This window comes from Panthera tigris, chromosome D4 (genome assembly GCF_018350195.1).
Source record: "Panthera tigris isolate Pti1 chromosome D4, P.tigris_Pti1_mat1.1, whole genome shotgun sequence".
NCBI classification, from domain to species: Eukaryota; Metazoa; Chordata; class Mammalia; order Carnivora; family Felidae; genus Panthera; species Panthera tigris.
Genome location: NC_056672.1, coordinates 26,404,314 through 26,431,909, shown reverse-complemented (window position 1 = coordinate 26,431,909; position 27,596 = coordinate 26,404,314). Strand labels below are relative to the sequence as shown.

The window sequence follows — 27,596 nt, the reverse complement described above, 5'->3', positions numbered from 1 at the left end:
TTTTTCAGATTGACACTAAATTTATGATTTCAAGTATTATATTTTGATAGAAACTTTTATGTGCTGTGTGTTTCCATGTTATTAAAAACATAGTATGTTGAGTATAATTCGTTCTTTATGATTCAGGGTCCTCATTAAAATATCTGTTATTGGGATCACTACAGATGTAAAGACAGAGAGATTGGTGGGAAAATAGAACTCAATAGGAATTATAACAATGATTCTATTTTGCTCCTTGGAAATTGTCAGTGTAGATGCATGAATACATTACTTAAAATTTTTTTAAAAAATCATATGAGAGTAAAGTTATGTATATTAGGTATCATGGTCCTATACCCCTAAATATGTCAGTGTATATTTCCTAAGAATAGTGATACTCTCTTACATAACTACAATGCAGTTATTAACTTCATAAATTTATAGTGATAGAACATTTTTATCTAATCTACCATCCATATTTGACCGTCAGCTGATCTAATAAATGTCCTTTATGACACTTTTTTTCCTCTCTCTAGTATTTTTTTTTTTTTCCTCTCTCTAGTGCTAACATCAGGTATTGTGTTTAATTATCTTGTCCCTTAGATCTCCTTTAATTTAAAACATTTTCACATATTTATTTCTCTTTTGTGACATTCACATCTTTGGAAAATACAGTTGTTGGCTGTCTTACTCACTGGAATGTCCATGATTGCTCACATTTCCCCCACTTTACCTTAACACAGCAGTTGTAATAATAAAAAATAATAGAATGAATTTATTGAACCCCAATCTTCTGTTAGTCCATGCTCTTTTTAATTTTTTTTAAGTTTATTTATTTATTTTGAGAGAGAGTGAGCACGACTGGGGTAGGGGTGGAGAGGGAGACAGAGAATTCCAAGCAGGCTCTGCACCATCAGCACAGAGCCCGATGTGCGGCTCAAATTCACAAAGCGTGAGATCACGACCTGAGCCGGAATCAAGAGTTGGATGCTTAACCGACTGAGCCATCCAGGCGCCTGTGCTTTTTTTTAAAAATTGAAGTATACTATGACATACACTATTTTATTAGTTTCAGGTATACAGCATAGTGATTTGACACTATGAAATGTTCACCATGGTAAGTCTAGTTACCACTTGAATTTACCATTTATGCTAATCCATGCTCTTTACATATAGTAACTATAAAGCCTCATCTCAGTCCTCTAAGTTACATGGTATTAATTACCTCTGCTTTACATGGCTAATAATCAGAAGAAGGAGGCACAAAAAGATTACTAATGTAGCTTATAAGAGGGGGGACAGGATTCAGAATAAAGCAGTCGGATGTGAATGTCAGCTTTCTTTACCACCATGCTATACCAAAATGTTATTTGTTTATTTTTAAAGGGCTACAGAATTGTTGACTCTTTGAGACTACTGAGTTCTCTTATTTTTCTTCTTTACCACAGTCTGCCTCTTACTGTCTTTGGCAGTTACATATTTAGTAAAACTTAATTTTTCCTTTTATTCTAAATCCCATTACTTCTTTCCTTGTCAGGTGAACCTGATATATGCATTGAGTTTAATATTTATTTGTGTTCCATTGTGTTTATACTCATAGAGACTTTTTTTTTCCCTCACCATAGAATCCCATTCCCTATTCTCTTTACCCCAGATGTTTCAGCTTGGAGCATTTATAGAAACCTGGAGGTTTAGAAGACTCATTTCCAGAGAGCCAGGACTTGTCAGTATACACACTTGAATGTGTTTTTTCCCTCTCCTTTACTTTAGAAGAACTTTAAGGAGTGATAGACAGTTGTTGTTGTTGTTGTTTTTCCCTGAGGCTGTCAGTAGCTCTTCATCTTTGTTTTTCCCTAAACCAAAACACAGAATTTCCTGCTGTTGACCTCTCAAAGTACAGTTTTTTTTGGTCCACAATGACTGTTTTACAGATAAATTATTATTATTTTTTTGAAAGTAGAGAGCCAATCTCTAAGGCTTAATTTTCACAAAGTATTGAATATTGAATTCTAGTATGTTTAGAGAAAGAATACTTTTGTAAACTTTTTGTTATTTTAAAAGCATTCTCTATTAGGTGCCAATCAAGGAAATTATATATTTTGATTCGTCAATTAATAATTTGAAGGCACATGAAATTACGTATTCAAGTACTAATAATTATATAATAATGATACAGTAATTATCATGATACTCTTTAAATACACATAGTGTTTATTATTTCTGGCAATGGAGAAAATCTTTTTGTTGGTTATACAAGGAAGGGATAGCTAAGTTCCTGAATATAAAATGTGAGAAATACATAGTATGTTTTTCCTTTTAAATTACTTACTATGAAATATGTACATAGAGTCTATGGAGACTGTGTATATGCATATACACGTATAGAAAGTATTGTAAGAATTGGGGCATGGTAGAATAAATTTAAGGCTAAAAGTAAGTTCACTCTGATAGTAAGGTAAATGCAAAGTTAAAAATGAATGCCCATTGCAGACAAATCTTACATCTCTCTTTTGCAGTGAAGGTGGTGGTAAGTTTGTATTTGTGTGAGGCCACATTTGGTGAGAATAGCTTGGGTAGTAGGTAAACTGACACTTGTCCTTCTGTCACAGTGTACTTCTGGTCTTTGAGCAGATACAGATAAAATTAATCCCGGATGCATATCCTGTTTTCCTAAGGTCAGACCTCTCCTTTAAATTTACCCTCTTCTTTCTTAAAAGGGCATGAAAATCATTTCTGGTTGTTGTTCAACTTTTCACTTTTTTCCCCCTGAAAAACAAAGTGAATGGTGACACTGAGCTTTTCTAAGGGAAATTATTGACCAAGGAATACAAGAGGACGGTATAATCATTAATTTGTCTTGAGGCAGTCCATTGAGCAACAGTGTATGCTCTGAAATCAATGATGAATTTTACATCCTGGCTGTTCTCTTTGCGTGCTGTGTAATTTTGAGCAAGCCACTTAACCCTCTCTCTACCTCCGTTTCCTCTTCAGTCAAAGGGAGGTAATAATGTTATCTACCTCATAGTGTTCTTGCGCAGATTAAATTATGTAAAACCCTTAGCGCTTCACACATTTTCACTGCTTAGTAAATGTTATGATTATCACCACCACTATCTTGTATTTATATTTTTCAATTTAGTTTTAAGTTTTACCGCCCTTAAATGTGAATAAAATTTTGACAATTCAGGAGGGCATACTTTAGTCTGGATCTTGATGCTAGGTTTTCCATCTTGAGGTGCCCAAATACTGTGTTCTATTAGAGTAACCTTTAACACAATAAAACAACCAAAACAATGAAATGTGCAACAATGAAGCAAAAATACAAGCACATTTTAATTTATACAGCTTTTATTCAGTGATTATTCTCTACATGTGATTAATAATTTGGAAAATTTTAGTCTGAATTATATTCTGTAACTTTTTCTTAACTGGTGACATTTTTATTATTTCAGAATGATGATATTGAAACGGATATTAACAAGCTAAAACCCCAGCAGGAACCAGGACGAACGATAGAAGAACTTAAAATGTATGAACACCTTTTCCCTGAGCTTGTTGATGATTTTCAGGTATAAATATGGAAAATACAGCATCTTAATTGATTTTAAGAAAAAATTCTTTTTTATTTCTTCCTTAGGCTTATAATCACTGGTTTCCTTCTCCTTCCTGTTTCTAAAATGTGAAAGTAATATTGCCTTTCTGAGTGACATTGGACTGCTGCTTTAGCATTCTGAGCTGCAAACTGCTTATTTATAAAATGAGGGGACCAGCTCATTTAGTTTTTGGGCTGGCTTAAAAGTTTTTTCATCACTTTGGCTCATTGCTCTAATTGGCATAGTTTCTTACTCTTTGTAAAAAAATAATCTTTAAAATGGCATTTCAGAATCTGACATTAAAGTCATCTTTGTAGCAGTTGCATCCAACTGAAGGGGAGACAAGAGCTAAGAAAGTGCTAAATTAAAACTGTAGTCTGCTTGTTGTGTTTCCTGGAGGTTTCCATGTAACGGGACGGGGCGTGGGGGGTGGGGAGGACAACTTGAAGTCTTTATATCTGATTTGGTTCACAGGGAGAGTGACTTCTTGTTAACATTTCTTACCCTCATTTATTTACTGGAGTGTGCGTACATAGCATGGGTTACGTAGTAGGTAAACCTGATTGAATTGATGGTGATTAGTAGGTTTAGTTTCTTATTCCCACTCAGCTGCCTGCCTGTGGTGGGTCCTTGAGTAAGTCCCTGAAATTGCCCAGAATCTTAAACTGTAAAATAAAGGGTGAACCAGATAATCTCAGATTTATTCAGCTCTTACTACAAGCCCCATACCCCATAAACCCATTTATTTCCATTATAATTCTTAGTTGCCTAAAGAAAAAGACTTTAATATGAAGTTATGTATGAGAAATAAAAAAAAGAAAAACAGTTGATCCTTGAAAAATGTGGGGGTTGGAGGTGTCAGTCTCTGAACGGAGTAAAAAGTGCATGTATAACTTTTGATTCCCCCAAAACTTAACTACTTAATAGCCTCCTGTTGACTGGAATCCTTACTGATAATAGAAGCAGTTGATGAACACATTTTGTATGCTGTATGTATTGTATACCGGGTTCGTACAAATACAGCAAGCTACAAGAAAGAAAATGTCTTTAAGAAAATCATAAGGAAGAGAAAATACGTATACAGCACTGTACTGTATGTACTGTGCGTATCAGAAACAATCCGGGTTAGTGGTGTTGACACTCACCGTGCTCATTCTTCAGGGTTCTCTTTGGGATCTTAACGAGCTTGGGACGCAATAGGAACAGCCTCTAGTTGCTCCCCGCCGCCCCCCGCACCCCCGCCATTTCCTCGGTGCTCGCAAAGATTTGAGGGATGTTGGAAGGTACTCTAAAATCAGGCGGACTAGAAAGAAGGCAGGAGTAAAGGAGAATGGTATTTGTCAAAAAGAGAAAAAGAAGAAGACAGGAGGAGGCGTTTGGGAAAGGGTACTGAACCTACTAGATGTATGGCTGTTCTTTAAACATCTTTGTGCCCAGCTAAGAACTGCTTAAAAATAACACCTGGGAGGTGACAGATAGTGCTACCTCAAAGCAGAAAAATACTGCAGAAGGAATTTGGGGAAGGAATTTCTTCTTTCTTTTCTGTGTGTGTATAGGAACTATATAACATGATTAAAAATGGTAGGAGTTTTGATGTGTGAATAAAGAAAAATAATTTTTTAACGGGTGTCAAGGCCAGGATTTTGGTTCTCATTCTTTCGCAGGCTACTTCTTTCTTGTAGGCTACGATGGTGAGTTCTTGTATATCTGCCTGTTAATTCATCACCCAGAATAGGCTACCCTTGATGGTTTCCTGCTTGGCACCTAACAGCTGGTCAGCTTGTCCTTTAGTTTGGCTGCTCATAGAAGTGGGTTCCTACTTGTGGTCTGACTTGGCCAGGATCGGATGGTAAAGACGGGTTTGTCAGAGTGTAAGTGCTCTGAAAAGTCTTCCCAAGTAACTTACTCCTTTTTATTATGTGTAAGCAAAAGAAGCTATTTCAAGTATTTCAGTCAATACGTATTTATCCATGTGTTCTCTATTTTGCCACCAAGTATAGTGTAGAATAGTTAACTGTATTTCTGTGGCGTGTGTTACAGGAATAGCACATGGTCTTTTACTTACACAACTGGACAGTTATTTCTAAAGTAGCTGTGTTGGCAGTTGACTGTCTTTCTCATTTTTAAATTTCAGATGAATGCATCTTTAGGATACATTAATCTCTATTTTTTGAATTGTGTGTTGGAGCTGTATCTAAGCAGCAGTATTTAAGTGATACATTTTAGAGAATTAAAAATATTGGTTGGTTCCAGATAAGAAGTGTTTCAAAGAATTTTTTCAGCCATCATCTTATCAGATACTGGCAGATCATGAGATATTAAACACAAATGAAATTAATTTCAACTTTTTAAATGACTTTTTCCATTTGGATTTACATGTCATTTTCAGTATCAACCATTGGAGTTTAAAATTACTTGGTGCATTTGTTAGAATTCTGAACACCACCCACTTTGCTTCCAGATGTGTTAAGGCTACTATTCAGTGGCCAGATGGAGGCAAATTGAATACATTTGAAGGCAACTTGTAGAAGTGTTAAAGTAATTATCAACAGACTTTTGAGGGACCTTTTTAAAACTATGATTATTTATTCATAGTGACAGTTACAGTTTTATTTGCTTTTGTTTCTTAATGGCAGAATATGGGAAGTGTCAAAATTCTGAATTGTCACAGCTCTTTTTTCATGTATTTGTGGTGGCATGATGACGGTTACCATATGGACTTCTGTTACTTTTGTTTTTCTTTTTTTCCTCTTCTTATTTTGGTTTTAAATTTTTATTAAAGTTATGTATGGACAGAGTTTAAAGAGTCACATAGCTTTACCTAATTTAATCAGGAAAAACTGGGTCCCTTTCCCACTACTGTTTCCTACCATCACTTTTAGCATGTTTTTGACACTAATCCCCATATTTTTAAATGGTAGGCTCACAGTGTCATCTCTTGATTTTCCTGCTTTTGCTCTTTTTTGTTATATTATTATTTTAAGATAGGCATCCAGTAATTTTTAGTCTTCTTTTTTAGTACTGTATTTAAAATTTTAAGCTACAGATTTCCCTCTAATTACTGTTTTAGCTACATTACACATGTTTTGATATTTAGTATTTTCATTAACTTTGTTTGGAAACTTTATTTCCATTATGATTTTTTTCTTTCATCTGTTGATAATGTGAAAGTTGGCTTTCCCAATTTTGTATTTATCTTTTTATTTATCTGGCATACTGTGGCAGAAGAGGACATTCTTTATGATTAGAATCTCTTGAATTTTTTGAGGCTTCTTTTATGGCTTTGAATTTAGTCAATTTTCGTTACTACTTCTTGTACCCTTGAAAATAATTCTGCACCTGTTAGGCACGGTTGTGGGTTTGGACACTGTGACAGGATTGTTCATCATGTTGAGAAGATCTTTTCTGTACTTAAGGCTTTTTATTCCAGTGCTATCAATTACTGTGAAAAATGTGTTAGAAATTTCTCGCTGTGATTGCAAATGCGTCTCCGTTTTGTAGGTCAGTTTTGTTAAATGTTTTTGGAGGCATACGAGTATATATTGATTTCTGTTCCCTCTGAAATGAACTGTTAATGGTTATAAAGTTATTGATACTATAAAGTCTCTAAGACATTTAAGGCAAAAAAGTTTAGAAAGTTATTAATGTAGCTAAATTAATTTTGATGAGCTGCCCGGTATCTTTTTAAAGCCTTTTGCTTTGAACTTTTTGATATCTTTAGACATGTATCTTTTAAACAGCATACAGTTGGATTTTTAAAAAGTCTGAGGCTGCCATTTAACTGGAGCATTCAGTTCATTTACATATAACTATTACTCTATTTAGATTTATATTTATGAGATCAGATTTTGTTTCATCTCTGTATCTTTGTCTTTTGTTTGGCCTTCATTTGGATTGACTATTTTTTGTTTCACTTTTTCACGCTTATTCATTTGAAAGCTCTAGTCTTGTTATTTTTTATTTTAATCAGCTCTATTGAGGTGTAATTTACATATAATAAACTCCATTCCTTTAAAGTATAAGTTTGAGTATTGACATACATGCAGAAATTCTAGTTACTCTTGATGTAAGTTTTTACTATTCAGAAGTTAATCAGGACCTTTCTTTTTTCTCTTAATTACAAGGGGAAACTTGGAATACTTTTAAGTATCATCACTTCCCAAACCAGTGTATACACTTTTAATTTACATTTTAACTCTAGCTTTTAAAAAATCATTGTGTATGGTACTGCTTTGTGCTTTACATTCAGTGTTTAAGATTTACTCACATTTTTACTATTTTGTTTTTCATTTCTTATTGTTTCTCAGACCTTTAGTCTGAATTACTTTCCTTCTGCCTGAAATACACCTTTTAGTGTGTCTCTAAAAGCGCTTTTACTTTGTAATCATTCTTGAAGTTAGTTTCTTTCTCTGGCTAATTTTTAGGAATCAGCTTTATTGAAATATTGAAATATAATCTATATGCAGTAAATACTCATCTTTAAGTCCAGTGAGTTTTGACGAATTACTGTGCAACTACCCACCCAGCCAAGATAATGAAATTCTTTCTGTCACCCCAGATATCTCCCTGGGCCCCTGTGTGGTCAGTCTCTTCATCTCCTGCCCAGGTAACAGCTGATCTGCTCTCTGTCACTGTAGGTTAATTTGTCTGTTCTAGAACTTCTCGTCACTGCAATCCTGCATGAATGTGCTCTGGTGTAAGGTTTCTGTGCTCATCTTATGGTTTTGAGGTTCACTGATGTTACTGCGTATATCAGTGGCTCTTTCCTTATTGCTAAGTAATATTTCATTGTATGAATGTACCATGGTTTCTCTATCTGTTCACTTGATGAGTATTGGAATGCTTGCAGTTTGGGTCCACTGTGAATAAAATTGAGATTAGCACCTGTGTAAAAAGCTTTTTGTGGAAATTTGCCTTCATTTCTCTTGGGTAGATACCTATGAGTGAAATTGCTGGGTAGTATGTATAGGAAGTGTATGTTTTCACTGTACAACACATTGTTTCTGGTGACTTTCAAGATCATTTCTTTAGCTTCCTGCTCTGCAGTTTCCCAATAATGTTGACTAAGGGCAGGTATTCTTATTTAAATCTTATATGGGATTTGCTGTGTTTTGGAATCTCTGAGTTGTTTTCGTTTAGGGTTTGGAAGAACTCTCTCTCTCCTTCAGATACTGCCTCTTTCCCTTTTCTTCTCTCTTTTCTTTTGGCATTACTAATTGGATGTAGACTTAAAAACTTTTTTGTTTAATGTTTATTCATTTTTGAGAGAGAGAGAGATACAGAGACAGAGCACGAACAGGGGGAGGAGCAGAGAGAGAGGGAGACACAGAATCTGAAGCAGGCTCTAGGCCCTGAGCTGTCAGCACAGAGTCTGACACGGGGCTCGAGCCCACACCTATGAACTGTGAGATCATGACCTGAACCGAAGTTGGACTCAACCGACTGAGCCACCCAGGTGCCCCTAGACATAGACTTTTTTACTTTCTTCCCATATCTTTTAACTCTTTTTCATGTTTTCCTTCTCTTTCTCTATGCTATAGTCAACTACATTCCTTAAAACAGTCTGCCAGTTCCCTAATTTTATTTTTGGCTCTGATTGGTTGTTACAAGCATCCACTAGGCATCCAGATTTGTTTTTTTGCGGGGGGGTTTGGAAGGTTTAAAAAAAAATCTGTTTCATCATTGTTAAGCTTCTTGCTTCTTGTCTTTTATTTCTTTGAACATATTAAATATAGTCATTTAATTAGTGTTATAATATTAGTGTCTGAAGTTCTTGCAGGTCTTTTTCCACATCTGTTTGTTTTAGTTCCTTCTCTTCTACTTGTTTAATTTTTCATTTAGTTGTATTTTTGTTTTTGTTTTTTTCCCTATGAGCTGGTCATTTTCTTTACAATTCTGTTTGTGGAACTTATGCGGAAACTCCAGAAGTTGTTGTTTATTACTTTTGATAGGCACTCTTAATAGGTTACATTCCTTCTGAAGGGTTTTTGGACCACTCAGATACGTGAGTTCAGGCTGCAGTCTGTGTGATGTGATGGCAGGCTTTTGATATCAATTTATAACTTATGGGTAGTGATATTTTTCATTCTCTTAGTGCCCAGGTTTGAGACAGTTGGTTTTCCTTGCTGTTTGTTTTCTGGTGGGGGTATTTTTAGGGCCCCCATATCGAAAGTTAGTTCTCTGGGGGTTTCATCTTTATGGGAGAAGGATCTTCTGGTAGAGTCCCCACCTTATGCAGGTTCTGGGATAGTCTTCTATTCTTTATACTCTGAAATGGGAAAACCTAAACCCCCAGGTCTCCTGTTTTAGCAGATATTTTCCAAGTGAAGGCCATTTAGTCTTACCACTTTGGGATCCCGTCATCATTTACCCTTTGCTCTTTATTTTTGCTGTCTTATCCACTTGTTGTGGTACTTAAAATATTTTAATATCCAACAATTGTAAGTGTTTCTGTGGGTGGATATCTAGCCCACCGTATTTCAAACAGAGTTTTTGTTGCTCTTGTTTTTTAGAATTACAGGATCACATTATAATTTTATATTTTACAGTTCAGCATTAATACCACCACATGTATACAAATAGTGTAAAACAAGTACAGTGGTATCTTTAACATAAAATAAACATTTGTTTTATGGAAAAACTAGCCTTCCTATCTAAATAGGCAACCCCTCTTTTCCAAACCATAGTCAAAATTAAAATTAACTACAAAAGCTCCAAAAAAGGGGAGACCACTTCAGTTTAAGGTATTTCAGGAGAAATGGGCCCATAATACATTATAAGGGTGATCTGAAGATTGTAGATGAAATTACTATTTTTAGTGGTTTTTTTTCCTTCATGCATTCAATTGTACTTAGGGGGACGTTTTCTCACTTCAGCATGACCCCAGATCATAGATGAGTAAACTAACATTAAAATATTTATGGTTAACTTACTGTTCTAAGAATAAAACCTCTTAACTGTTTGCCTCAACTTACTGTTTTAAATGCATTTATGTACATGGAATGTACTTTTACTCTTTAAGAAAAGCAGCTTTCATATTATACCCCTATTTGTTTATGGAAAAGCTTCAGGTGCTGCATACTGAGTTTGATACTGAAGTAACATCCTGGATCAAAATGACATCTCAATACAAAATACCACTTATGTAGCAGTGTTCTTTGTATGTTAGTCTTTAAATGCAAGTTCACTTGCTTTCAACACTTTTAATGGAGAGCCACCTACCTCTACCACCTCCTTTGTGCCTCCACTGTCTAATCTCCTTGGATTAGACATTGTGTAGGGGCTGAGAGTGAATCGTCTTAAGGTCCTTGGTTTATATGCAGTGGGCATTTAAAGAATGAATCACAAAGGAAAAGATTCTTAATTTTTACCACATAATGTGTATAAAGAAGCTAAAGTTAAAAGATGAATTGCAAATTCAGAAAAATATTTGCAAAGATAGGTTACATGGAGGATTGGGGTGTTTGTGTGTGTAATGTAGGAATTTATGCAATATAAGAAAAACCCTGTATTTCAAGAACAAATAAATTACGTATGAAGGATTAAACCAGTTAACAGATGTATAGATTTTTTTTTTTTTTTTTTGCTTTTCTCATAGGGAAATTCAAATTAAAATAGCATTAGACAGTACTTCTTATCTGTCCCTTTTGGAAAAGTGTTTTAAAACTATAGTACTTGATGTTGGCAAGGAAGAGAGCAGTTGAAATAGATAATTTCATACACAGGTACTGGGAATGTACACTTGGATAAGTATTTTGGAGAGTATTTGGAGAATTTGTATTAAACATTAAAATTGATTATAGTTATGTGACCCTGTAATTCCATTTCAGTGCTTAGGACGTCATCCTAAACAAAAAGTTTTATGCAAAAAGATGTTCTTTAGAGATTTTTTTATAATAGCAAAATTGTGGAAATGGCTTAAATATATACTTTGTTTATATGTTTGTTTAAATCCTCTGTTGAATAAAAAATTTAATGCCCAACAGTAGAATAAAAGTTAAATCAGTTGTGGTATATTTCTTTGGTAGAGTCTACATAAGATATAGACACAAAAAATATTTTTGTAAGTGTAAAAAGAGAAAAGGCTACTTGACCTGTCAGTGACATCCTTTTTTTAAACTTGGCTTCCAGGACACTTTTCTTTCCTGGTGTTTGTCTTTCCCGACTGGCTTTTCCTTCTCCATCTCCTCTAAAGCTTTATTTTCATCCCCTCAACCTCTGTAGATGATAGTGACCCAAAGTTCAGTCTTCTTCTCTTCTCTAGTTCTTTTCATTGAAGATCTCCAGCCTCATGGCTTGAAATGATATCTGTATGCTAATGATTCGCAGATTTAAATCTTCTGGATGGGCATTTCTTCTGAATTCTAGACTCATATATGTCCAGTTGCCTACTTTACACGCTTGACTAGCTGTGAATAGCTCACACTTAACATCTCAGAGCTAAACTCCTGATGCTTTTCATTTATTCAGGCAAACACTTGGGCACCGTGTATGATACCTCTCTGTCCCTTCTGTCCTGTATCTGGTCTTTTACAGTATCATGTCAGTTCTGCCTCATGGTGCATTTAGAATCCAACCCCCTCTTACCAACTTGCCCAGACTCTTAATTTGTCCTCTGTTTCTACTCTCCCCTCCTTAGTCTGTTCTCAGAAGGACACTAGAGCAGTGGTTCTCAACTGGGATGATTTTGTCTCCAGGGGATATTTGACAATGTCTGGAGACATTTTGGGCGATCACAAATGGGTGAGGATACTGTTGGCATCTAGCGTGTACAGAGGAGGGAGGCCAGGGTTGCTGCTAGACATCTTACCGTGCACAAGATGGTGCCCCCTATCTTGCTAGCCCCGGCCCCTGAAACATAGAACCAAAACCAAAGAATAATTATTTAGATCAAATGTCTTACCCCTTTGGTTAAGAAACCCTGTACTGCAGGTGGTTAAGACACTCTGTACTTACAGGTTCTATTTTGTTTTGTTTTTTTTTCTCAGTGTAAGTCCTGTGTCATGGCACTCCTCTTCCCTAAACCCTCCACTGGCTCCCAGTGTCATTCACAGTAAAAACCAAAATTCTTACAATAGCCTGCCAAGCCCTACAGTATCTGGTCCTCTTTTACATCTTAGAATCCATCTTGTTCATTCTGTTCCAGCCATCCTAACCTCCTTGCTGTTCTCTGCATACACCAAGCACCCTTCTTCTCTAGGGCATGTGGGTGGCAGTCCTTCCTGCCTTTGCTTATGTATCATCTTCTCAGGCTTCCCTAATCCATGGCATTTAAAATTGCAGCCCACTTTTCCTCCCTCTGGCACTCGCCATCCACAGTACCCAACTCCCCCCTCTTCTTGCTATTAACACTTTAGTCTATTAAGTTTTCATATTTGTGTCATGTTTGTTACTTGTGTTGACAGTCCTCGCCCTTCCTTCCATCAAAGAATGTAAGCGGCAGGAGGGAAGAAGATTTGTTTTTGTTTTTAAGCTGATGGATGGGCCTTAAGAGCCTGAAACATTGGTTGGTACAAAACAGACACTGTAGTTGTTGAAGTAACAGTTTGGGTGTTGTGCTTCCTTTTAAAAAAAAAATTTTTTTTTTAATATTTATTTATCTTTGAGAGAGAGAGAGAGAGAGAGAGAGAGAGAGAGAAACAGAGTGTGAGTGGGGGAGAAACAGGGAGGTGGGTGGGTAGGGGAGACACAGAATCCGAAGCAGCTCCAGGCTCTGAGCTGTCAGCACAGAGCCTGATGGGGGACTCGAACTCACAGACCGTGAGATCATGACCTGAGCTGAAGTCGGATGCTCAACCGACTGAGCCACCCAGGCGCTCCATCTTTATAATTTTCAAATGTTAGATTCTGAAGCAGCATATGCAATGAATATAGTCTTAATTTTATTAATACATTTTAATATTTACAGCTAAAAGATCATATGTCTTTTTTATTTTCAAAGGACTATGATTTAATCTCCAAAGAACCAAAGCCTTTTGTATTTGAGGGGAAAGTACGCGGCCCTATTGTTGTTCCTACAGCTGGAGAGGAAGCATCTGGAAATTCAGGCAATTTAAGAAAAGGAGTTGTAAGGAAGGTGCATGTGTCTCCTAAAGGAGACGAAGGTGATAAGAAACCTACCTGTATGGATCTGGCAAAAGAAGATATGAAAGATAATGGCAGAACATCACAACAGCAGCCGGGTGATCAAAATAGAACTATTTCTTCCACCCAGGGCCTAAACAATGATATTGTGAAGGCATTGGACCGAATTACGTTGCAGAATCTTCCTTCTCAGACAGGCCCGGGTTTTACCGCAGGAGGGAAGAAGGACTACAGTCTCCCTCTCACTGTCCTTACGTGCACTAAATCTTGTCCACACATGGCTGCTTGTGGAAATGTTCTGTTTGAGGGAAGAACAGTTCAGCTAGGGAAGCTTTGTTGTACTGGAGTTGAAACTGAGGATGATGAAGATACAGAGTCTACTTCATCAGTGGAACAGACATCAGTGGAAGTCTCAGATGGACCCACACTCCACGACTCAGATCTCTATATTGAGATTGTGAAAAATACAAAGTCTGTCCCAGAATATTCAGAGGTGGCTTATCCTGATTATTTTGGTCACATTCCACCTCCATTCAAAGAGCCTATCTTAGAAAGACCTTACGGTGTACAAAGGTGAGTTTCAGATTTCTTCTTTCTTTTAAGCAGGACCATTGTCAGAATATAAGACGTACTTCAAAAAACTGCTTTGGTATTTAGGAAGAAAAGTACTCTGAATTAAAGTTATTATAATTTTTTATCCTGCTTTGGAAATTTTGCACTGTTTTAAAATGGTCCTTATGGGTTACTGTATTTTCTAAGCTCGTTACTTATTCAGATGAAGCCAACATAATAAACCTGACCATAGGACAGTTTAGAAATTTAGAAATTTTTTATTCATATGGAATCCGAAAGTACAGATTATTTACTAACTTTCAATAAATATTAGTAGTAATATATATTTATTTAGTAATTTGGTTTTAATTTGAACTTGATTTAGATATATCTAAATCTGTATGATTTAAAAAGAGATGTGGACAGTATTATTTTGTTATAAAAATTGAAATTAGAAATACTCAGGTTGAAAATATGGGATTCATAAAAACAGTAGCTATAGTTCTTAAATCTTGCCAGTTAATTTTAGAAATTACAAATAGTATTCATTATTGCCAACTAGTAATATTTGGCATATAAGTACATTTGTGGTGCAACTTGACTATTTTCAGTGATTATTTTAGGGTTTTGTGATGATGGTTTACCAGTACCTAAAACCATGTACATGCACTTACAAGTATAGTATGTAATGATAAAAGGAAGACACTGCTGTGGGCATTTGATTTTCCTTGGACTGTAGGCTTTTTTAAAGCAACAACTGTATCTTATTGATTTTTTAAATATTTAATGTATAGTATAAATTAATCATTTTACTTAGCAACTTAGTATACGTTTAATGCTACCAGTTGGCTGCTTGACCCCACAGCTGTGGAATCACATACAACATAGCATCAGAACAGGGACTCACTTTGCTGGAAAGATGTGTGGGAGTGGGCATGTGCCCAGGCATCCACTGGTTGCATCACACACTGCACTGTTCAGAGTTGCAGCCCTGAGAACAGTTGCGGTGATGGGGACAAAGTTTGGCCTGCTCATGTTTGCCTTCTCAGTTTCTCCTTAGGAGATGCCCACAAGAACTGTGGGGGAGCTGCATTTGTTCCTTCAAGTGACATTAAGACTGGAAGAACACACATATGTAGCAGCCATACTGGAACCAGTGAATTTGACTTGATAAGAGTGATGAGTCAGTGTGGTGTGTCCTAGCAGGATGGGGTATTCTGAAAAGCAAGTCAGAATGTTTGGATTCTAGACTTGGCTGTCCCACTGATTCTGTGTGTGTATGTTTGAGCAAAATAACTTAATTTCTCTAGATACCAATTTTCTCTCCAGACTGTGGATTGACACCCATTAGTACCCAGTATTATAAGAGAAAGTAGCTGTGTCACACGTAGTGCAGCAACGTATTGTTTCATAAACCTTTGGGGGTGTGTGGGGGTGTGTGTGTGTGCGCGCGCGCGTGCTCACATGTATGCAGGGATGTGAGTTTTTTTTAATGTTTATTTTTGAGAGAGTGAGTGAGAGTGAGCGAACGTGAGCGGGTGAGGGGCAGAAAGAGAGGGAGACAGGCTGTGCTGACAGCATAGTGCCTGATGCAGGGCTCCCATGAACTGTGAGATCATGACCTGAGCCAAAACCAAGAGTCAGATGCTTAACTGACTGAACCACCTTGGTGCCCCAGGGCTGTGATTTTTAAAATGTATTTCTTACAGGTCATGATCAAAAAAGTTTTTCATTCACCTTGACCATGGTTAACAAACTATGGCTCATTGTGTCAGATACAGCTCATAGCCTGTTTATGTTCATCCCACAAGCTAAGAATGGTTTTTATGTGTTTAAATGGTTCAAAAAAAATCCAAAGAAAATAACATTTTGTGACACATGAAAATTACATGACATTCATATTTGTGTTTATAAATAAAGATTTTTTTTTTTTTTTGGAACACAGCCATTTCTATTTGTTTATGATCTCTGGCTGTTTTGGTACCACAATGGCAAAGTTAAATAGTTGTCATAGAGACATGTGGCTTGCAAAACTTAAAATATATACTAACTGATCCTTGAAGGAAAAGTTTGCTTCACCCCAGTAGCTACATAGTCTGAAGGCTTTATGGTTCTGTATTTGCAATAAAATACTCAATATCGGCCAGGTAGTAAGGATTTCTGAGTAGTCAGAAATGCTGCTTTTTCTGAAGTCCTACATTGAGGGTATTGTTTCTGGTTTGCTTATCTTATTTGCCTTGTCTTCTGCAAGTTATTTTTTGGGCAAATGATAGCATTTTGTAAATTATTTGCTAACTTTTAGGCCAGTCCTTATTCAAATGTAGTAACACCGTAAATGAATAATGTCAAAATTAATAAGGATCATTTTCAGAAAAAGGAAGCATTAGACTTCTTAAAATTACTTGGTGAAAATATGTTTTTGTTACTTTGAGTTTCTGCTTTATGATTATCACTGATCTTTTATTCATTAATCTTTTTAAACACAATAAATGAATAAAACTTCACTAAAAATTTCTCCACCTCATTTGGAAGGGGAAAAACCCATTATAAGATTCATATCTCAATGTAGATAGTACATTAATACTTAAAAATTTGGGATTTTGTGTGGTGGAGCCAAGATGATTGAGCAGCATGGAAGCTCTCTGCTTCTCTTGTCCCTGAGATGCAACTAGATCAGCAGCAAACCATTTTGCACACCTAGAAAATTGATATGAGGATTAACACAACAACTGTATAACTTGAGCCACGGACCTTGGCAGGTACCTGGCGTGGAGAGGTGAACGGGTGGGGAGAGAAGCTGTGGAGGGTAGGGAGCTGTTTTTGTTTGCAGAGAGAGGACAGAGATAGTGAGAGAGTATAGGAAAAGCACTCCCCCTCAAAGCAGCTGGAGAGAAAGAGAAAGAGTGGAAGTACCCACAAGGGTGTGAACAAGAAAGGGAGAAAGAAGAAAGGAGAGAGTTTCAATACCATTAGGACTCTATAAACAGGAGAGTGCAGAGTCAGAAACTCCGCAGCCAGATAGATACCTGGCAGTGCTCTGGTGGGAAGGATGAATCCCCAGGAGCAGACAGAGAGGTGCGAGGGGTCTTTGGGCCACATGGGGAGAGACAGTTCCCCTGCTGGGAGTACATTTGGTGGAGACTGTGTGGCGTCCCCATGGGAAAAGGTCCCAGAGAACAGCAACGTTTGCTGGTGTTGGAACAAGGACGCTAGGGTGCAGTGAAACCTTGTGCCAGTTGTGTGTGTTGTGATTTGCCATAGTCCCTTGAACCACTGCTGCTACATGATCTCACAAACTTTTTCTGGGGCAGGCTGGCACCCAGAGGCAGTCTCTGGGTCTCTGCAGTGGTGTGGTCGTGCAAGTGGTCCTGGGGGCAAGCCAGCACCTGGCCATTGCTCAGCGAGGCCCTCCCCCAGAAGGTCTGAGTAGGTCAAAGATGCAGGGCCCTCGGAAGTGAGGTGTTTGGAAAAACAGCCCCATCTGAGATAAAATTTGAGAGAAAGGTGCTGCCTGGCAGGTTGATGGCTTGGTCATGGACAGCGTAGAAGCAGGGAGTGGACAAAAGCTGGAAACAAAGGAGAGCTGCCTGATGGCTGCCTGGGGAGAGCACAGAGTTCTGATGCTAGTGATTGGGAAACTGGGTGACACCATTTTCACCTCATTGGCACATACCCCTGCATGTGCCCACATTGATCCACCCCAGTAAGCTAAGCAGCACCACCTAGTGGAGAATGGAGCCATTACACCAAGCCCTGTCCAATTGCACCAATTAAGCCCTGGAGGACGACCACAAGTTTTCCTGCCTGCTTAGTGTACAGGCTATAAGATGCTTCATAGTTTGACTTCTAGGGGAAACTGACTGTAATTTCATTCTGTTCGCTGGCCCATCTGTTCATTTTTTTCTCTTTTTCTTTTCTTATTCTTAGATACAAAAAGAAGAAAATGTATTTTTGTTTTTATAAAAACATTAAAAATTTTTTTACTGTATTTTTTTGTAAACTTTTCATTCCATTTTACTTCATTTTATTCTGTTTCATTGTATACATTTTTAAAAATTTTTTAAATTTTTTTTCTTTTTCTCTTTTCTTTCCCTTTTTTCTCTATTCTGTCAAGCTTCTTTAAACAACCAGACCAAAACACACCTAGGATCTGTCTTCCTTTATTTGATTGTGTTGTGTTTAATTTATAAATTTTAAAAATTTTGTTCATTCTCTTTCTCCAAAATGATGAAAAGAAGGAATTCACCCCTGAAGAAAAACAGGAAGAAATGACAGCCAGGGACTTAACACAGATACAAGCAAGATGTCTGAACTAGAATTTAGAATCACTATAATAAGAATACTAGCTGGGGTTGAAAAAAAGCATAGAATCCCTTTCTGCGGAGATAAAAGAAGTAAAATCTAGTCAGGACAAAATTAAAAATGCTATAACAGAGATGGAATCTTGAATGGATGCCATGGCGGCAAGGATGGATGAAGTAGAGCAGCAAATCAGTGATAGAGAAGACAAAATTATGGAGAATAATGAAGCAGAAAAAAAGAGGGAAACTAAGGCAAAAGAGCACAATATAGGATTTAGAGAACTCAGTGACTCATTAAAAAGGAATAACATCAGAATCATAGGAGTCCCAGAAGATGAAGAGAGAGAAAAAGGGGTAGAAGGTTTATGTGAGCAAATCAGAGTGGAAAACTTTCCTAACCTGGGGAAAGACACAGATATCAAAATCCACGAAGCACAGAGAACTCCCATTAGATTCAACAAGAACCATCAACAAGGCATATCGTAGTCAAATTTACAAAATACACAGACAAGGAAAGAATTATGAAAGCAACAAGGAAAAAAAAAGTCCTTAACCTATAAGAGAAGCCAGATCAGGTCTGCAGCAGACCTATCCACAGAAACTTGGCAGGCCAGAAATGAGTGGCAGGATATATTCAATGTGCTGAATCGGAAAAATATGCAGCCAAGAATTATTTCTACAGTAAGGCTGTCACTCAAAATAGGAGAGAGAAAAATTTCCCAGACAAACAAAAACTAAAGAAGTTTGTGACAACTAAACTAGCCCTGCAAGAAATTTTAAGGGAGACTCTCTGAGGGGAGAAAAGATGAAACAAAACAAAAAAGACCAAAAGCAGCAAAGACTAGAAAGCACCAGAGAACATCACCAGAGACTCCAACTCTATAGGCAACACACTGGCAATAAATTCATATCTTTCAGTACTCACTGTAAATGTCAGTGAACTAAACACTCCAATCAAAAGACAAAGGGTAACAATGGATTAGAAAACGAGATCCATCTATATGCTATTTACAAGAGACCCACGTTAGACCTAAAGACACCTTCAGATTGAAAATAAGGGGATGGAGAACCATTTATCATGCTAACGGTCACTAAAAGAAAGCTGGAGTAGCCATACTTATATCAGACTATCTAGATTTTAAAATAAAGACTGTAACAAGAGATAAATGCATTATAATTAAGGGGTCTATCCACCAAGATCTAACAATCGTAAACATTTATACACCTAATGTGGAAGCACCTAAATATATAAATCAGTTAATCACAAATGTAAACGCTTTAATAAAGACTCATTGACAATAATACCATAATAGTAGGGGACTTCAACACCCAATTACAACAATGGATAGATCATCTAAGCAGAAAATCAACAAGGAAACAATGGCCTTGAATGACACACTGGACCAGATGGACTTAACAGATATATTTAGAACATTTCATCCTAAAGCAGCAGAATACACATTCCTCTCAAGTGAACATGGAACATTCTCCAGAATAGATCACATACTGGGACATAAATCAGCCCTCAACAAGTACAAAAAGATTGAGATTGTACTGTGCATATTTTCACACCACAGCGCTATGAAACTCAAAAACACGAGAAAAAATTTGGAAAGAAAAAGAATACTTGGAGATTAAAGAACATCCTACTAAAGAATGAATGGTTTAGCCAAGAAGTAAAAGAGGAAATTAAAAAGTACATGGACGCCAATGAAAATGCTAACACCCACAGCCCCAGACCTCTGAGATGCAGCAAAGATGGTCATAAGAGGGAAGTATATAGCAATTCAGGCCTTCCTAAAAAAGGAAGAAAGTTCTGATACAAAACCTAACCTTACAACTTAAAGAGCTGGAAAAAGAAGAGTAAAAACAACCCCAAACCAGCAGAATAGGGGAAATAATAAAGATTAGAGCAGAAACAATGCTGTCGAAACCAAAAAACAAAACAAAACAAAACAAAAAACCCCCAAAAGACAAAAACCCAAAACAAACAACCCCCCCCCAATAGAAGAGATCAGTGAAATCAAGAGCTGGTTCTTTGAAAGAATTATTAAAATTGATAAGTCCCTAGCCAGTTTGATCAAAAAGAAAAAGGAAAGGACCTAAATAAATAAAATCAATAAAAGATGAGAGATTACAACCAATACTGCAGAAATAAAAACAATAATAAGAGAATATTATGATCAATTATATGCCCATCAGGCAATGTGGAAGAAATGGACAAGTTTCTAGAAACATAAACTTCCAAAACTGAAACAGGAAGCTATAAAAACTTTAAAACAGGCCCATAACCAGTAAAGAAATTGAATTAGTAATCAAAAATCTCCCAACAAACAAGAGTCCAGGGCTGGTTGGCTTCCCAGGGGAATTCTATCAAACATTCAAAGAAGAGTTAACACCTGTTCTTTTGAAGCTGTTTCAAAAAATAGAAATGGAAGGAAAACTTCCAAACTTATTCTGTGAGGCAGTGTTACCTTGATTCCAAAACTAGACAGAGACCCCACTAAAAAGAACTACAGACCAATTTCCCTGATGAACATGGATGCAAAAATTCTCAATGAGATACTGGCCAGCTGGATCCAACAATACGTTAAAAGAATTATTCACCACGATCAAGTGGGATTTATACCTGGGATGCAGGGCTGGTTCAATACACGCAAGGCATTGTGATACATCACAGTAATAAAAGAAAGGACAAGAACCACATGATCCTCTCAAAAGATGCAGAGAAAGCATTTGACAAAATACATCATCCTTTCTTGATAAAAACCCTCAAGAAAGGAAAGATAGAAGGATCATACCTCAAGATCATAAAAGCCATATATGAAAGACCCAATGCTAATATCATCATCCTCAATGGGGAAAAACTGAGAGCTTTCCCCCTAAGGTCAGGAACGCAACAGGTATGTCCACTCTTGCCACTGTTATTCAACATAGTAGCGAAAGTCTTAGCCTCAGAAATCAGACAACACAAAGAAATAAAAGGCATCCAGATCAGCAAAGAGGAAGTCAAACTTTCAGTCTTTGCAGATCCTTTATATGGAAAACCCAAAAGATTCCACCAAAAAACCTGCTAGAACTGATCCATGAATTCGGCAAAGTCACAGGATATAAAATCAGTGCACAGAAAGTGATTGCATTTCTATACACCAATAATGAAACAGCAGAAAGAAATCAAGGAATCTATCCCATTTACAATTGCACCAAAAACCATAAGATACCTAGGAATAAACCTAACTAAAGTGAAAAATCTATACACTGAAAACCATAGAAAGCTTGTGAAAGAAATTAAAGAAGACACGCACACACACAAAATGGAAAAATATTCCATGATCATTGATTGGAAGAAAAAACACTGTTAAAATGTTGATGCTGCCCAAAGCAATCTACATATTCAATGCAATCCCTACCAGAATAACACCAGCATTCTTCACAGAGCTAGAACAAACAATCCTAAAATTTGTATGGAACCAGAAAAGACTGTGAATAGCCAAAGCAATCCTGAGGAAGAAAGCCAAAGCTGGAGGCATCACAATTCTGGACTTCAGGATGTATTACAAAACTGTAATCGTCAAGATGGTATGATACTGGCACAAAACCAGAATAGAACAGAATAGAGAACCCACAAATGGACCCACAAACGTATGACCAACTAATCTTTGACAAAACAGGAAAGAATATCCAAATGGAATAAAGACAGTTTCTTCAGCAGATGGTGTTGGGAAAACTGGACAGCAACATGCAGAAGATTGAACCTGGACCCTTTCTTACCCGATACACAAAAATAAACTCAAAATGGATGAAAGACCTAAACATAAGACAGGAAGCCATCAAAATCCTAGTTGAGAACACGGGCAAAAACCTCTTTGACCTCGGCCGCAGCAACTTCTTACTCAACAAATCTCCAGAGGCAAGGGGAACAAAAGTAAAAATGAACTATTGGGACCTCATCAAAATAAGCTTCTGCACAGCGAAGGAAACAATCAGCAAAACTTAAAGGCAACTGACAGAATGGGAGAAGTTATTTGCCAATGACATATCAGATAAAGGGTTAGTATCCAAAATCTCTAAAGAACTTCTCAAACTCAATACCCAGAAAACAAATAATCCATTGAAGAAATGGGCAAAAGACATGAATAGACCCTTTTTCAAAGAAGACATCCAATAGCTAACAGACCCATGAAAAAATGCTCAACATTACTCATCATCAGGGAAATGCAAGTCAAAACCACAATGAGATACCACCTCACACCTGTCAGAATGGCTAAAATTAACAACTCAGGCAACAACAGATGTTGGTGAGGATGCAGAGAAAGAGGAACCCTTTTGCACTGCTGGTGAGAATGCAAACTGGTGCAGCCACTCTGGAAAATAGTATGGAGGTTCCTCAAACAAATTAAAAATGGAACTACCCTATGACCCAGCAATTGCCCTGCTAGGTATTTATCCAAAGGATATAGATGTGCTGTTTTGAAGGGGTACATGCATTCCAGTGTTTATAGCAGCACTATCAACAATAGCCAAAGTATGGAAAGAGCCCAAATATCCATCAATGGATGAATGGATAAAGAATATACACATAATGGAGTATTACTTGGCAATCAAAAAGTGTGAAATCTTGCCATTTGCAACTATGTGGGTGGAACTAGAGTGTATTAGGCTAAGCAAAATTAGGGAAAGACAAATATATAACTTCACTCATGTGAATGGGGGATGAATCACTGGATTCTACTCCTGAAATCATTATTGCACTATATGCTAACTAACTTGGATGTCAATTTTTTAAAAATACTTAAAAATTTTTTTTAATTGTAATCCCATACTGATAATTACTTGAATCCATATTTTTGGCTTAAATTGGCTTATAAATTAAAATGAAACTGATCTCTTATAAAGTACGCTTAGCATTTTTGGGTGCATCTCTCTTGTTTTCATATTCCATAAAATTAGAACATGAGAAAAAGTAGAAAGGATAAAGGTCACTCTTTGTCTCATTTCTTAGAGGTAATAACTTTTAGTATTTTGATTTTACTTTCCAGCTTTCTGTATGTTTTTAGAAAAATTGTCTAGCTGTATTTTATTGTAAATTATAATCCATATTGCTTTGTTTTACAAAGCTTTAAGGTATTTTACAAAAATACTTTTATCAAAATAAAATGAAAAATATGGCAAAGAAATACAGTAACAATCAGAGAAATATGTTCAACTTGTCTCAAAATAAAAGAAATGCATATTAAAATGTACTGAGATATCATTTCCCACATATCAAATTGCCTAAAATCTAGAAGTTTGATAGCATGTTTTACTGATGAGGTTGAGGGAAACAGGGTCGCTCTCTCTCTCTCTCTCTTTTTTCCCCAGACACCTGTACACTCATTGTTTAATTTGTAAAGTCCTTTTAACAGAGATAACAATTATGTTGAATTTGATGTTTCTTATTATCATACATTTCTGATTATTTTATAATATGCATAGTTAAATATATACATAAATATATGGCATTGTTTTTCATGTTTTTAAACTTTATGTAAATAATATACTGATAGTATTCTTTTGGAAACTTCATCAGTCAATAGCAGGTTTATGATGTTCATCATGGTAATCAATACATAGTATTGTATGAGTATACTCACAGTTTATTTTGTTGCTGATAAACATAGTTTGTTTCTAATATATTGCTTTCAGAAAAAAAATTCTTATGTTTTAAATGTTCTTTCATGTTTCATAGTTCCTTCAATGAAAATTTATTTGCATTTTATATCAAAATGGAATTGCTGGGCTGTACACTATAAAAATCCATTCTGCACAATGCAAAATATTTCTCAAGTTCAATTACTATTTCCAAAGAATATCTTCAGTTCTGAAAATTTATTCTGACATAACAAATAAATACTATTTTTTATCCTAACATTTTGTATTTTGTTAATGTATAGTAATATACTGCAATTTGCAATAAATTTTCTTTTAATATTATCTCTAGGAATATTAATTGTTCCCTCTATTCTAGATTTTATTATATTTTAAGTGTTTTAGTAGTTTTACTTAACTCATCTATTTTTGTGAATTTTATTCCTAAGTAATTTTATGGATTTCTGTTATTGTGAATAGGATTTTTTTTTTTTTTTTTTTTTTTTTTTTTGTGAATAGGATTTTTAAACCAATTCCATTCTTGGCTAATTATGGCCAGTAAAGTAGCAATTTTATATCTTGTTTTTCAGTAAGTTCATCAAATTCTGTAACATAAATATGAATTAAAACTTTAATGAACATGTAGTAAATGCACATATTGCCTTAAATGCTTACTTTCTAAAACATGATTTGTTCTCAATTCAACCTTGGTAAATATTAATTTTATAAAGTAAGATTTTTTTTTTACATTATATTAGTCATTCTGGTTAAATATGTCATACCAAATTCTGATTGCATTTTATCCATCCCTACCACATATTTCTTACTATTTTTTTAAATTAATATCCAAGTTAGTTAGCATGTAGTGCAATAATGATTTCAGGAGTAGATTCCTTAATGCCCCTTACCCATTTAGCCCATCCCCCCCCCCCCACAACCCCTCCAGTAACCCTGTTTGTTCTCCATATTTAAGAGTCTCTTCTGTTTTGTCTCCGTCCCTGTTTTTACATTATTTTTGCTTCCCTTCCCTTACATTCATCTGTTTTTATCTTAAAGTCCTCATATGAGTGAAGTCATATGACATTTGTCTTTCTCTGACTAATTTTGCTTAACATAATACCCTGTAGGTCCATCCACATAGTTGCAAATGGCAAGATTTCATTCTTTTTGATTGCCTAGTAGTACTTCGTTGTATATATATACAACATCTTCTTTATCCATTCATCCATCGATGGACATTTGGGCTCTTTCCATACTTTGGCTATTGTTGATAGTGCTGCCATAAACATGGGGGGTGCATGTGCCCCTTCGAAACACTATACCTGTATCCCTTGGATAAATACCTAGTAGGGCAATTGCTGGGTCGTAGGGTAGTTCTATTTTTAATTTTTTGAGGAACTTCCATACTGTTTTCCGGAGTGGCTGCACCAGTTTGCATCCCCCAAAACAGGTTTTCTTATACATTAATAATGGGATTGCAAATTGATAGTACTTCTTGTGGAGGGCCGCCTGACAGTGTCTATCAAGATTAACAGTACTTATTTCCTTTGACACGTTAATCCTGCATCTGGGAATTTATAATTTATATACATTATATACATACACACACACACACACACACATACACACACGCACTCACATAATTTGCGTATCTGTGAAATGGTGTTCAAAGTTTTTTGTTATGGCATTGTGCCCACCAATCAAACTAGTTAAATAAATTATGGTATATCTTACGTATGAATACTATGCAGTGATTAAAAAAACAAAAAGATCTGTATATACTGATGGAAAAAGCTGTAAGATGCTAGTGGAGGGAGAGCAATAAAAGTAGTTAACTGGATGGATGGAGGATATGGCTTGTATAGAAAGTGAGAGTCTCCATTTTATACTTTTATGTAGCATATGATTTTTGCTCCATGTCAATATATTACCTGTTCAGAAATTTAAAATTGAAAAGTAGGTGAAAGAATTGTGGCAAAAGCAAAATAAGGAAAGCAAACCCCTGGATTTCTTTATATTAAGTTTAGAATGGCTTGGGGGAACATAAGTACTTATGGAATGGAGACAGTAGCAGAAATCTTAGTACTGGCACAGCAGCAGATAACTTACATTGAGTGTTTTTTTTTTTTACGCCAGACATAGTACTAAGTAACAAGTACTTCGTATGGAATGTATATGTGTATATAGAGTGTGCCATTTCATGGTATAATAGCTCTATGAGGAAATTACTATTCTTTCTCTTATTTTATAGAAGACTATGCTGAAGCTTAGGATTCTTGAGTTAACTTATCCAAGGTTACACTGCTAGTAAGTGGCAGAGCCAAGAGTCAAACTCTGGTCTAGGTCATGAGCCTACCCTGTTAATCATTTATATATAGTTATCATGTACATATGGTTAAACCATGTTCTCTATAAAGAAGATCATCTTCTGTGGACCCTCGGGAATAGTTATGTAATGAACAACATTGCCCATAATATTCGTACAGAAAATATAGCTGTGAGATGTATGAAATTGTTTCCTGTAAGACTGCCCTGTACTGGTGGAAACCTAACTAACAAAGGAAAGTTTCACTGGTGGCCGCATGTCCTGCGAACTTTAGAGCATTTACTGGACTGAATGCACTGGACATTGTTCAGACTGCATAAATTATTGTCTTCTGGGCCAAGTCTTTGCTAGCTATTGGAGGTCAGTAAATTTGAGATTATAGTCCCCGAGGGTATCTGGAAAATATTTATTGTTTTGTTTTGACTGGAGAGTCATGTATTTTAATAGGCCGGTGAGGGAAAGGGAGGAAGGATTGACATTATTTTTATGGAAGTTGTGGTGCTTCACCCAAATCCATGTCTGAATAAAAGATTGACCTTCCTCTTTATTAATGGGGGCTCCTGGAAGGGCAGGTAATTTCCTAAAGTGTTAATTTTAGGTCTAGTCTAATATACATGGGCCACTATGTACCCTAAAATACAGTGTCAGAAGTTGAGAACGAGTGGCCTGTAGGCCATATTAACTTGAACATGATTTTGGCTTCACTTTGCAGACTTTGTTTGTTTTGTTTTGTTTTTACTGACTTTTGCATTTAAAATTTGGGAGATTCCTCATAGAAATCCAAGTTTCTGATGTTTCTTGAAAAACTGGTATAACAACCTTAGTATCTGGTTCCTACCTGGCATCAGTCAGTTTGTTTTCAGACAGAGCCTGGGCCCTGCAGTGTTCCACACACTATCCATCCATCTCACGGGTACACATGGCTGACCTGTGGCTGTCTGTGCTGTTCTGACCCTGTTTTATATTATGGAGCATTGCTGTGGAACTGAGGTGTTGTATCAGCCTATTAATACCATTTTCCTTTAAAAAAAAAAACAACCCAGACTTTTGTAAGTATTCGTATTTGCACATTTGTGGTATGTTTCAGCCTTATTTAATAAATTATTCTGACAAATGGATATATTCTAACAAATG

The 27,596-nt window shown here is 36.2% G+C and overlaps 1 protein-coding gene across 5 annotated transcripts in view; it reads left to right on the top strand.

Moving 5' to 3' along the window:
* Positions 1-27,596, top strand: part of AGTPBP1 (ATP/GTP binding carboxypeptidase 1) — a 160,335-nt gene that overhangs the window by 79,012 nt on the left and 53,727 nt on the right. For all 5 annotated transcript variants that reach the window (XM_042963852.1, XM_042963848.1, XM_042963850.1 and 2 more), the window contains 2 exons: positions 3,432-3,548; positions 13,513-14,228. In XM_042963852.1, coding sequence (XP_042819786.1) covers positions 3,432-3,548; positions 13,513-14,228 — 833 coding nt within the window. The remainder of the gene's footprint in view (positions 1-3,431; positions 3,549-13,512; positions 14,229-27,596) is intronic.